General features: G+C 40.3%; 3 protein-coding genes across 3 annotated transcripts; 2 read left to right on the top strand and 1 right to left on the bottom strand.

The window, feature by feature from the left end:
* Positions 1–417: 417 nt before the first annotated feature.
* Positions 418–1,981, top strand: LOC135671206 (ras-related protein RABA1f-like). Its single transcript, XM_065179191.1, has 2 exons — positions 418–700; positions 1,564–1,981. The coding sequence occupies exons 1-2, from the start codon at positions 480–482 to the stop codon at positions 1,853–1,855; spliced, it is 513 nt and encodes a 170-aa protein (XP_065035263.1). The 5' UTR covers positions 418–479; the 3' UTR covers positions 1,856–1,981.
* Positions 1,982–7,054: 5,073 nt separating this feature from the next.
* LOC135671105 (D-amino-acid transaminase, chloroplastic-like) lies at positions 7,055–9,249 on the bottom strand. Its single transcript, XM_065179049.1, has 4 exons — positions 9,057–9,249; positions 8,741–8,916; positions 7,357–8,030; positions 7,055–7,272 (listed from the first exon to the last, which is right to left on the bottom strand). The coding sequence occupies exons 1-4, from the start codon at positions 9,111–9,113 to the stop codon at positions 7,181–7,183; spliced, it is 999 nt and encodes a 332-aa protein (XP_065035121.1). The 5' UTR covers positions 9,114–9,249; the 3' UTR covers positions 7,055–7,180.
* A 581-nt stretch (positions 9,250–9,830) lies between these two features.
* Positions 9,831–12,774, top strand: LOC103999594 (signal recognition particle 19 kDa protein). Its single transcript, XM_009421378.3, has 4 exons — positions 9,831–9,977; positions 10,261–10,459; positions 10,541–10,640; positions 12,353–12,774. Exons 2-4 carry the CDS (start codon positions 10,283–10,285, stop codon positions 12,487–12,489), a joined length of 414 nt encoding a protein of 137 aa, XP_009419653.1. The 5' UTR covers positions 9,831–9,977; positions 10,261–10,282; the 3' UTR covers positions 12,490–12,774.
* Positions 12,775–12,813: the final 39 nt, after the last annotated feature.

Below are 12,813 nucleotides of genomic sequence, written 5' to 3'. Positions count from 1 at the left end.
ATCATATGATTGTTATTTAAGTTATGCGTGGTAATACAGATCATGTACATACGGACATTAAAATTAAGAGCAGCTTAACGTTGACCAGGAAATCGGACCCACCAACATCAAGTTGTGACTCACCAAAATTCTATACACTTTTCCTACCCATAGTTCGATGCCTATCTCATCAACCTGCGTTGCCATTTGGCAAGTCCAATCCTAAAGGCAGGTAGCTGACTCGGTACACGTCACGTCGAGTAGGTAAAAGCCCGGTAACGCCCGGGTCCCACCTTCGCGTTCAGTTACAGGTCGGGTACGTGAGCAGTTCAGCCACGTGTGAAGGCGGTTCGGAGAGCTGCCCATTGGGGAAGAGACATCACATCGTCTTTAAAACTCGTGCCGTTTAGCTCGACGACGTCGTCCGTCTTGGAGGAACAAAAAGCGCAGGTCATAGTGAGGAGAGGAGAGGAGAGCGGAGGTGGCGGCGGGGGACGGTGATGGCGGCGTACAGGGCGGACGAGGAGTACGACTACCTGTTCAAGGTGGTGTTGATCGGGGACTCCGGGGTGGGGAAGACGAACCTGCTCTCCCGCTTCGCCCGCGACGAGTTCAGCTTCGAGACCAAGTCCACCATCGGCGTCGAGTTCGCCACCCGCACCATCCACGTCGACGGCAAGCTCATCAAGGCCCAGATATGGGATGCCGCCGGCCAAGATAGGTACCCACAACGAACGCTCCTCCTCCCCCTGTGTCGACTCCTGTACCCCTTCGTTGACTTTTCACCCCGTTTGACCCCTTTGATAGATATCCAGCTCATTCATCCATGATCGCTTTTTTGATCTATCTCTTCGTATCGAAATTGTTCTTCTGCCTGTTTCTCCTGTTTTGTTTGTGATTCATGGTGTTCCAATCATATATATTTTTTAGACTGTATAACTTAAAAGAAATCATAGAGATCAACGATGAAAAATACACCAGAAAAAAAAAATCTCTGGTATATTTTTTACTAAAGAATTTATATATTTTTCATCACAAAACCTTAGAGGATAATTTTTTATAGAAACCATAGAGAAAGATCCTCTCTCCAAGTCCTAGAGGATAAACTAATAAGCAACCAAATATTCATTAGACCTTAGTATCCTCTCAACAAAATATAGATATATAAGATATTTTTGTTAGAATTAAACTTGTTCAAGTATCATAAAGGGATTCATTTTCTTAAAAAAAAAATTCGGGTTTCTTGAAAAAGAATGATTCATCTTCAATACAATTAATGTAATGTATCTTTAGGGACTATATAAACCCTATATGTTGGGTAATGAAATACATAGAGTTTCTGAAATTATAAAAAGTTTTTTTGAGAGAAATATAGAAGATTGAAGCTTGTCCTACGCTTCCGCTTCCTCTATTTGATAACTCTATCCCTTCTTCCTATCAAGATCAATAATTTTTAGAAAAATCATATCATAATTTTCATATTTTATTTTGTGTCACGAGGACTCCACCTAACTTGGAGATTAGGAAGCTCTCATACATCAAGATTTGATGTGTTGTATCTTCTTGGTCTTTTTGTTTACACAGATACCGAGCAATCACAAGCGCATACTATAGAGGATCTGTCGGAGCCCTCGTCGTCTACAACTTGAGTTGCCATATCACCTTCGAGAACACAGCCAGGTGGCTGCAGGAACTGCGAAGCCACACGGACCCAAACATCGTTGTCATGGTCGTGGGCAACAAGGCTGACCTGTGTCACATAAGGGCTGTGTTGGTAGAGGAGGCACAAGCCTTTGCTAGCAAGGAGAAGGCTTTCTTCATGGAGACTTCCGCCCTGGAGTCTATCAACGTGGAGAATGCCTTCACGAAGTGCTGACTTAAATCTACCATGTGGTCAACAGGAAGGTGCTTGCCATTGGTGATGATCCCTCGACTTTGCCTAAAGGACAGACCATTAATATAGACATGGAGGATGATCGCTAAGCTGCTAACAAAGCTGGGTGTTGCTGACTATTTCATCTTAGTGATCTTAAGGTGCGCAGAGTGTGATGTTCTACAGAAGAAATGCATACTCAGTGGATCCTCCCTTAGTTATATGTATGTATATAGTTAGGTTGAGTTCTCATGGATCATTGGTCTACATGTATGTGTAGTGTGTCAGGACTTTAGCTAGGAGAATTCTAATTAAATTTTATTGAAAGGGGTATTCATGTAAAACCTACCTAGTCGACCCCTATTAAAGAGGTGAAGAGGCCGGCTAGAATTAGGGTTAGTTGGGAGGTTGCTTCTTAAAATATAAGTCTTATTAGGAGTTAGTTAAAAATAGGAGTCTTGAGTAGGAATCCTATTAGGAGTTGGGGTTTATAAGCCCTATAAATAATTATGTATTCATCCTCTTTTGATAAGCAATAGATGAATCTTCTTAGTAACCTTTAAGCAGCAACTAGAGGAAGGAAACCCTATATAGTTCCAAGGAGGTCGATCCCTTAAAGAGATCAACCCCAAGCTTAGAATCTACTAGGGTTCTAACACTTGGTATCAGAGTAGCGTTTTTGGCATCTCGTTGTCCTTCTACAGCCATCCATCAGCCCTCCACAACCACCTAAAGTAATTCTCACAATTGTTTAAAAGATCATCGTCGAATTCCGTTGTCGATCTCCACCACCGTGGATCATCCTTTGATCTCCCCGTGAATTACAACGGGTTTTAGTTTCCTATCTTACTGCTATTGCAATTTAGTTATCATTATTCAAAAATTTAGCCATCCATCAGCCCTCCACGATAGCCTAAAGTAATTCTCACAATTGCTTAAAAGATCATCGTCGAATTCCCCCACCATCTCCACCATCGCAGATCATTCTTTGATCTCTCTATGAATTGCAATAGGTTCTGGTTTCCTACCTTACTGATACTGCAATTTAGTTATCCTTATTCAAAATTCTAAAAAAATCATTCCTATATTGCTGCAAAAACTTTTCATCGTAAAGTTTTTATCTCTACGACGAAAGATGCACTGTAGAATTTCAACCGTATAGCATAGTTTGTTTGATCTTGCTACTATATTTTTTCTATCCAAATCTCTACAAAATTTTTATGATAGCTTTGATACTTCCTAACAGCGGATTTCCTTTTAGTTTCATTAAAAAATTCCTAATATAAACTACTGATCTTTTACGTCCAAACTGCTAGATGCACTACAGAATTCCAATTGTATAGCATAGATTATTTGATCTTGCTATTGTGTTTTTTCTCTCCAAATCTCTATAAAATTTTTACAATAGCTTTGACACTTCCTAACAACGGATTTTCCTTTAGTTTTGTTAAAAAATTCTCAATATAAACCACTGACCTTTTACGTCCAAATTGCTACACTTTAGGCATAAAAATATGCTATAGTACCTTTTCGTGATCCTCAATTTTTCCGAACCTTCCACCACCCCATGCTATTAACCCATCAACAAAAAAAAGACGGAGATATATCTGATCTATAGACATATGCTATGGTTTCTCAAGATCCAATTGATGCCAAATTTGAAGCATAAGAATCTCGGATTGAATCGCGCTTGGAGGACAAATTGCGCGCTTTGTTTGCAGAATTCAGAATTGGACAACCGCCAAGTCCAACTAAATTTCAGCGAGGAGAGAGTTCAGAGAGACCTCCAGAGAAGGAGGGACAGCCCTCGAACATGCTTCAACCACGCATAAGGGTGGACTTCCCGCGATGGAAAGAAGGAGACCAGGCGGGGTGAATTTCACGCGTCGAATGTTACTATCACTACTACCAAACATCGGATGATGCTATGGTGGAAATTATTGTCATCCACCTTGAAGGAGATGCTATTAAATGGTATAATTTGCTGGAATATAATCTTGGGGCTCTGACGTGGAATTAATTTAAGAATGCACTGCTAAATCATTTCGGACCTACGGAGTATGAAAATATCAATGGCCAACTCGCAAAGATTCGACAAACTTCTACGATTCAAGAGTACAAAATCAGGTTTGAGAAGCTATCCTACCTTGCTCATGATTGAACTAATCGTCAATTGTTAGGACCATTCATCGAAGGACTCAAGCCAGAGATAAAAGGGGAGGTTAAGGTGCGGCAGCCCCGTACCGTGACAACTACGATTTCTTTCGCCCGAATACAAGAAGAACGTCTCAACCAAGATGCTTGGAGGATGAGAACCTCTCCTAGGCCCGTAGCATATAGACCTCCTTCTGCTCCCAGCCATCCTTCACTGTCAAAAAAATTGACAAGAGAAGAACTACATGACCGATCGACAAAGGGTCTTTGTTGGCATTGCGACGAGCTGTGGAACCGCGATCATCGTTGCAAAAGGGGCCACCTCTCACTAATTGAACCTCTTGAAGATATGGAGGAGGTCCAGGAGCATAAGGAAGAGGTTACGAATGAAGAATAGTTGCCGATCGATATTACGATGCATGCCCTTGCTGGTTATGCGAACCTGCAAACGATAAAAGTGGGAGGACTTTTGAAGCAACAACCTATCACCATTCTTATTGACATCGGCAGCACTAATAATTATCTTTTGACGATATTTTCTAAATGATATTTTCTGAATGATATTTTCTGAAATTATCTTCGTAAGTTTATACTAGTTTTCTTTGACGATATTCTTATTTATAGCCATTCTCTTGAAAGTCATTTTCAGCACTTACGACTTGTTTTGACGATTTTGCGAGAATATGTTTTTTTTGTCAAAAAATCAAAGTGCATCTTTTTTCAACAGAAGGTGGAATATCTTGAGCATATCATATCAGAGGAAGGTGTGACGGTAGACCTCTCCAAAATTAAAGTAATGCAGATCTGACCGATCCCGAGGAACATAAAATCGCTACGCGGCTTTCTAGGTTTAACAGGCTAGTACCACAAGTTCGTGAAAAACTATAGAAAGATCAGTGCACCCCTTATTTCCTTATTGAAAAGATGCTTTCCAATGGTCAGACAAAGCCACCACCGCCTTCGACGAACTTAAAACCCCAATGATGACAACACCCGTACTAATGCTACCCGACTTCGGCAAGACCTTTGTTATTGAAGCCTATGCCTCCGAAGTCGGAATTAATGCTATACTAATGCAAGATGGCTGCCCTCTTGTTTATACTAGTAAGACATTATCTCCTTCCCATCTCAAGATGATTATTTATGACAAGGAGATGCTCGCAATTGTGCATGCGGTGGCCAAATGGAGAATGTACTTGATCGAGCGATGCTTTCAAATCAAGACCAACCATAAAAGTCTAAAATATTTCTTGGAGCAGAAGATATCTTCCCTCAAGTAACAAAAATGGGTAACAAAGCTTCTTGGATATGATTATGAAATAACTTACAAAAAGGGGAAAGAGAATATTGTAAAATTGCATGGGATGTCAAGATCTATTGTAAGTGATTGTGATAGGGTCTTCATAAGCAGATTTTAGACAGAGTTATTCCAGATGCAGAATACTAAATTGAAAATGAGTACGACATATCACCCACAAATCGACGGCTAGACTAAAGTGGTGAACAGGTGCTTGGAGACATACCTCATATGCTTCACCAATGACTGGCCAAAAGAGTGGACAAAGTGGCTTCCCTAGGCTGAGTGGTGGTATAATACAACTTATCATTCATCCACAAAATGTACTCCCTATGAGGTTATGTATGGTCGACCTCCCTTGTGATCCTAAAATATGTATTGGGCACCTCTAAAGTAGAATAAGTGGATAAGGAACTAGAGACAAAATGCTAAAGTTACTAAAAGATAATATCACTACAGCCTAAGCAAGGATGAAACAACAATATGATCAACACAAAAGGAAAAGAGGATTTTCAGTAGGAGATTGGGTCTTCCTACGACTCCAGCCATATAAGCAAACATCAATTCAGACCAGAGCATCTATGAAGCTTTCACCTCGGTTCTATGGACCCTACCAAATTTTAGAGCATATCGGAGCAGTAGTATATAGATTAGACTTACCTGCTAGCTCTCGAATCCATCCAATCTTCCATGCATCGTGTTTAAAGCTCAAGCTGGGATAAAACGAGATAGCCCAAAGCTATTTACCAAATATGACTATCCAAGGAGAACTCCAGACCCATCCGAGTGTCATTATTAATCGACGAATCGTGACTTGACGACGATGACCCACTACTAAAGTACAAATACAGTGGGCAAACCTACCAATGCCACTTGGGAGAATTATGATGACTTGAAGATCAAATTCCTAGAATTTATGGATTGTTAACATCGATGACAAAACTGATTTGAAGAGGACGGGTCTATTAGGACTCTAGCTAGGAGAGTCCTAATTGAATTTTATTGAAAAGAGTATTCATGTAAAACCTACCTAGCCGACTCCTATTAAAGAGGTGAAGAGGCCAATTAGGGTTAGGATTAGTTGAGAGGTTGCTTCTTTGAGTAGGAGTCTTATTAGGAGTTGGTTAAAAATAGGAGTCTTGAGTATGAATCATATTAGGAGTTGGGGTTTAGAAGCCCTGTAAATAATCATGTATTCATCCTTTTTTGATAAGTAATAGATGAATCTTCTTAACAATCTTTGAGTAGCAACTTAGAGGAAGAAATCCTATTCAACCTCTAAAGAGAGTTATAAGGAGATCCATCCTCAAAAGAGACCGATCAACCAACAGTGCCTCCGATAGAAGGTGCAGGAAGTCCTCTTCAATGCTGGAGATATTTGGCAAATCTGCTCCATTAGCTCCTTTTTTTTTTTTTTTTTGTGATGGGGTTCGTCACAAGACAAGGCAAGTCAAAGCTCAACTTTCAAGATGTGTTGAAGTCAACAACTCCATCATAAAAGAATACATTAGTAACAAGAAATCACAAAACAGTCGGACCAAGTAGTCTGCTGCTGCTATATACATGCATTCACGTTGTCTTTGTCCATATCTCTTGCTGGATAACAATGTCTAAGTTGGACAACAAATTTAAGCTCTTCGAATGCCATAACAACATGCAACAGCTGCACAAGAAGGAATGGTTGAGAGTATGGAGGGAAAATATATTATGATCTTGAATTGGACTCATTTAAAAGAAAAACAAGCCGAACAAAGACAATTCAGGAGTAGCTTCACTATTGCCAGCACGAAATTGTTCAGCATACATTCTAGGAAGATAAAAGCTACAAATTGTTGATTCATGAAGAGTAAATCAATCCAATCAGATACGCAAACAGTTTAATTATAGGGAACTTGAATCCTTTCTGGACCTGCAATCATATCCTCCCAGAGCAGATCAGAGAGAGCGAGCGTCACTTCCCCAACTTTTCCTGACATAAACATGAAAACATAACTACATAAGAGAGTCGCAACTAAGAATTTAGTATTATCTGCAACGAAAGAATAATTACTACCATCTCCAATTAGTTGATCATCCCACTGCACTATAGGCATTACGGGCAGCCCACTCCCAACAAACATCATTTCATCTGAATCTTTAGCTTGATCTATTGTCATATGAGCAGTCCTGATGGCTTTTAGGAGACCTTTCTCGATTAACTTGGGTGCTAGCGCCACAAGCCTCTTAACGGTGCAGCCACTAAGTATCTTATCGAATGGTGGAAGCAGCAATTCCTTGCCCTTGCTTATAAATGCAACATTAACATTAGGGCCCTCTGCAATATAACCCTGGTCGTCAACCCAGATCGAGGCAAAGGCATCCTTCTCTTCTGCTTCCATTACCGAAAGAACATTTTGGATATAGTTCACATTCTTCATAGTAGCAAATAGAGGAGGCTTCATTGGTATGGTGGATGTAATAACTTTGACACCTTCCTTACATTGAGAATAGTCAACATCAATAACTACCGCATAGAAGGCGGCCTCTGGACAGCCTGCTGGTGATAACAAGAAATTCCCGGGACCTGCACTCAGCCAGTATCTAATTGAGCCCCTTTTGCACTTGGATGCTGCAGTCATTTGGATAAGTATACTACGCAAAATTTCGCGAGGGAAGGGGGAAGTGATCTTTGCTTTCAACGCAGACCTCAAGAATCGGTCCAAGTGGGCATCCAGCTCATACAGATACCTGTATAGGTACACTCAGAGTCACATAAGCAATTACATTTTGGACGAGGAAAAAATCATGTTCAAACCAGCCAACTCTATTTTACATCTTTTTTTGTGCTGTGCATTTTATTCAAATGAGAAGTAAACTAAACAATGTTTCGGTCAACCATTTTTTGCAATTTGCAGACCCTTAACTCTGAATTCGATTTACCACTACCTCTGTTTTCTTTATAAAAGCAAATGCTTCTCATTTCCTTATACCTGATTAGATATCTTCTTTGCAACAATAATGGTTTAAGACCCACCTATGTCAGATAGCTGTAAGTCATTTACCTCCGCAAGTCAAATCCTTCTATTGCAACTCCATGAAAAAGGTAAATTCACATGCATATCCAGAATAATCAGAGCTAACAATGAGTGGTTAACTCAAGTAATTATAACAGAAAGGAAAAACGATGGGTAGTAAACAATGTAGAAATTTGGTTCTTGGATAGCATGTGTGAGATCCGGATGCTATGTAGAAACAAATAGTGAATCAAACTTATATAACAGTGACTAACAAGTATCCTAGGAAATCCAAAACCATGGTCTTTCAATCAGATTTCAACAAGGAAACTAACCACCGAATGCAAAATATAAACCAGCTGAAACAACTCATTCTAGACTACAAGCTGAACTTTGTATGAAACCATTTGCAAAGAGAGCAACATAAGTAAAATTTGAGCCCACCCATCCATAAGCATGGCGGTATCGAACACGCCATGCCCTCTATGAACCATGTGATCGTCGATGGGGATCACCATCACGGTCGGATCAAGAATTATCCCCCCGAAGACGCTGGAATACATCGCCGGGTACGGTTGCTTCTTCACGCTGCTCCATTTCTCCTTCAGCTTCTCCACAACCTAACAATCAGTTCGATCAACAACTCACTCGAATAAAAGAGGGAACTTTCTGCGATTAGGTTTCCGTAGGCTTTCAATTCAGACAGAAACGATGCCGATGGAAGCTGAAACTCGAAGGAAAGAGGTTTCAGTTCGTCTACCTCGGTGGCCGACGAGTAAACTGGAACGCGGTGATGACCTGAAACGTCGTCCTCCATGGCGAGGGAATCGAAGGGCGGAGCACAGGTGGGCGGGCGTTCACCGAGGAGAGGAGGGGTTAAGTAGAGACGCGAAGAGATGCTTTCGCTTGTCCAGTAGCGACGGACGAGACCAAATGATGGAGATTAAACGTTACTTTGTTGCCGGCCGCTCTCTAAGGACAGCTATTGCTATTATAATCTCCGCAGGTTAATACTCGTATCTTCCATCATAATTACGGGCGTTAGATGTGGCATTATCTTCGATCGAGATGGTCAGTAAATTGGGTTGGTCAACGTGATTAATGGATCACAATTGGATTGGGCCAGAGCTCGCTGGGCCCGCTTGCGCCGGACTGCACGAGTCAGGCTGGCGCCGCTGGGCTAGCCGGATCAGCTCAGAGCCGAGTCTGATGATCCGAGCCGGCTCTAGTCGTTTATTTTTTTTACTGATATTATCCCTTTTAATAAGAAATATTAGTGGGGTTCATCTCACCTTTCAACCATGCCTCCTCCCTCTATTATCGGGTTTAGTTCGGATCGGATCGGATCATCCTATAATATAAATTCAAATAATATTATTGGAATCAGATATAAGATCTAAATAAAAAGGAGATTACCATAGCTTTATTTTTCGTTATTTTCTTTGTATTATTCAGATATCTCATTTATTTGCTGATAGTGCTCGGAGGCGGATTCTCTCTCTACCCGAGGGAAGCGAGTGGCGTGAAGCGACCAAGCGGGTCAGGTTCGGATCTAACGAATCCGGATCCGAAATCGCAACACGATATCAGTTTAATCGGAGAGGGAAGGACGGGTTCCCCCCTCTTCATCGCGTACGAACTCCGTCGCCGCCCGCAGCGATTCCTCCTCCTCCCTCTGTTGGTAAGATCTCGGTGAACTTCTTCTTCCTTGATCCTCTCTTTAAGCCCTAACATCGATGTTTCTACCCCCAAAGGATCACCACCCCCGTTTCATCATCGATCGATCTGCTCATCTGGGACTCGATGATGATCGCTGTTTGGATCCGTACCTAATTTGATTTGATTCCGTATAAAGACTCCGGAAAATAGTGATTTTTCCCCTTAAAAAGACTGGATTTCGAACTGATCCAAAGTTGAATTTGTTGTCCGATTAGGATTGATTTCTGTTCCATGTGACCTCTCAGATCGTTGCTGGTGGAATCGAGGATGCAGATCGAAGTACCCAATATAAAGAAATGGAATGTGATATACCCGGTGTACATCAACTCAAAGAAGACGGTCACCGAGGGCCGCAGGGTCGGTGCGACGAAGGCATGCGAGAATCCCACTTGCATTGAGATCGGTGACTGCTGCAGTTATCTCAAGATTCCATTTGCCATCGAGGTGCGTCAACCCACGGCACTTTTCTCCTTCCTCGGTTCATAATTTGTTGACTCGTAGATGTATGCCTTTAAACCTCTGCAGTTAGACAAGGCATATTCTCGGGACTTCATGCAGAGAGGGAGGGTCAGAGTCCTGCTGAAAAGAGAAGATGGGTCTCTCTGTAACACCGACATTGGTTCAAGTAAGGGATCTCGATATCTGGATTTTTCTCCATGTCGTATAACTATGTTTTCTATTACTAGGTAAACAGGAACATTAGTATATAAAGTTATTTCAGAGCCAAAAGTGCCAACCATGTGGTACAGTTGATGGCCAATGTTAAGCTGATGTACCAAAGAACATTATGATGCTTTTGACTTCAGATACTTGTCAGTTTTCTTCTTTATGACTTTGGAAATAATAATAAGGTATTTCTAAGGACCTATTCTTATTGGTACAACAAAAGAAGGAAAGTTTTGTAGAATACATTGTGAATATAGGTTTTGCTGAATATTTATGCTGGTAATTTGCCAGTGAAGAAATTCATCATTCATTTTGTAAGTAAGAAGGAAAACTAAGATTATTTTTTGTGTGCCAAAGTGCTAGAGTTTCACGCTAAGGTTTTAAGTAGATGAGGACTTGATTATTTAAGTGGTATTCCTCTTCTTTCAGTTTCTTTCTAGAGCAAGCCAGGAAAACTAAGTATTGTTATCATTATTACTAGTGAATTCGAACCTCATTGATTCTCATGTAATATTGTAAATTCAGAAGTTTATGCAGCATGGCTGCATAATTGATTTCTTCCGGTATGTGATGTATTCTTGCCACAACCATTATGAGCCACAAAACTAATTCTCATGTGCTGTGGTCTTTTAATTTATAGTATTAGGTTCAAGGATCTTATGTGATTCAGTTCACTCTTCTAGTTGAATTTTGCTCCATTCTAAAAACTGGAGAGGATGGTTGTGTTGGAGTTCACTCGTATCTTCTTGCACTTTTTTCCTAGTAAAAAGTGGCAATGATGGTCTTCACAGTGGCCAGACAATGCAGTGTTCTGCGTCTACAATTACAACAGTGCACAATGTATAGAGTGTTTTTTATGCTTAAATTTGTGGTGTCCAGCATGGTAGCCTTTAACAAGATTAAAATTCAATAGAAGTTCTGAATATATTTCAGCTTTCCTAGTTCTCCCTGAAACCTCTGTTTGCTCCAAATGGATCTGTAGTATATTTTAGTCTGATGTTCTCAACTCATTTGATCTTTTTTTTAACATGTTTATTTCATCATTTTGTTTTCTACTGGGACTATACCTGGTTGCTTACAAATAAAAACATCTTTTTCTTACTTTCTCACAAGCATTACATGATATTTTCATCTTGGTCACACTAACATTTTTGTTACATGATTTTTCATGAGTGTTTGACACTCTGGTCTATGAGGCATGACTTATATTAATTTGAGGGCCATGCCACAATCAAACAGAAATTGTGATGTTCTCTTCGTTTTAACTGCTCCAATTTTAGTCTGTGGATAATGTCTTCATCATTCCTTTCTTCATTATTAATCTTTACTGCTACTTATTAATCTTAAATTTATCTCACTACTACTCATAATTTATGCTGCAACCATTCAAATTTAACTTAGAAATTCTGAGATTACCTGCCAGCCATCAAAAAGAAGAGTTGCGCTCCTGTGGCCAGTTAATGAACACTTTTTTATTTTTCAGGGTCCTCTAGAATGAGATTATTCAATTTTCAGTCTATCCAACAAATATTATTTTACATATGAGAACTTTGCATTCTGTTCCCTCGCCACCGCTTAGTGGATTTTCATTAAGGACCATCCAACCTATCTTTTTTCCTATTTTCTTCTTGTTTCTTGTCAATGCACTTACCAGTTGTTGATGAACTACAGAAAAGCAACTGATGCTGAGGGTGGCGGAGTTAATTCCGAAGCACCATGGAAGGACTAAAAAGCAGGAGCCTGCGAACACTTCTACTGCAACAGTAGGACCTTCAAAATCCGGAAAGGGAGGAAAGAAGAAAAGATGATCGAATGCCAATTACAGACTACATCGCCTCTAGAAAGTTTGTCATAATGTCGGAAGAATATAAAATTACCTTTGAAGCTAACCTTGGAGTGACAGAAATCTTCGGTAACATGACTTTGTCCACATATTCATCCCGTTGCACTTTTGACTTTCATCTTTTATCTTTTTCCTGTCATATTATATTTTACTCAGAATATTTAGTGTAGTTGTTGTCGGCCCTTTTGATTGCTTAAACTTGTACCAATTTATGAACAATATCTCATCACGTGTAGTCGAGTCTTTTTCATTGCTTGTGAATCTTTTTGAATTAGATAGATCGTAAACC

This window comes from Musa acuminata, unplaced genomic scaffold (assembly GCF_036884655.1).
Source record: "Musa acuminata AAA Group cultivar baxijiao unplaced genomic scaffold, Cavendish_Baxijiao_AAA HiC_scaffold_1138, whole genome shotgun sequence".
Lineage (NCBI taxonomy): Eukaryota > Viridiplantae > Streptophyta > Magnoliopsida > Zingiberales > Musaceae > Musa > Musa acuminata.
This window is presented reverse-complemented; position numbering and strand designations above follow the sequence as displayed.

Coding starts and splice junctions, on each gene's coding strand:
- LOC135671105 (XM_065179049.1), bottom strand. CDS start 9,113: ATGGAGGACGACGTTTCAGGTCATCACCGCGTTCCAGTTTACTCGTCG. Junction 8,917..9,056: donor TTTACTCGTCGGCCACCGAG/GTAGACGAACTG, acceptor ACTGATTGTTAG/GTTGTGGAGAAGCTGAAGGA. Junction 7,273..7,356: donor TGATCAACTAATTGGAGATG/GTAGTAATTATT, acceptor TGTTTATGTCAG/GAAAAGTTGGGGAAGTGACG.
- LOC103999594 (XM_009421378.3), top strand. CDS start 10,283: ATGCAGATCGAAGTACCCAATATAAAGAAATGGAATGTGATATACCCG. Junction 10,460..10,540: donor AGATTCCATTTGCCATCGAG/GTGCGTCAACCC, acceptor AAACCTCTGCAG/TTAGACAAGGCATATTCTCG. Junction 10,641..12,352: donor TAACACCGACATTGGTTCAA/GTAAGGGATCTC, acceptor GATGAACTACAG/AAAAGCAACTGATGCTGAGG.
- LOC135671206 (XM_065179191.1), top strand. CDS start 480: ATGGCGGCGTACAGGGCGGACGAGGAGTACGACTACCTGTTCAAGGTG. Junction 701..1,563: donor GATGCCGCCGGCCAAGATAG/GTACCCACAACG, acceptor TTGTTTACACAG/ATACCGAGCAATCACAAGCG.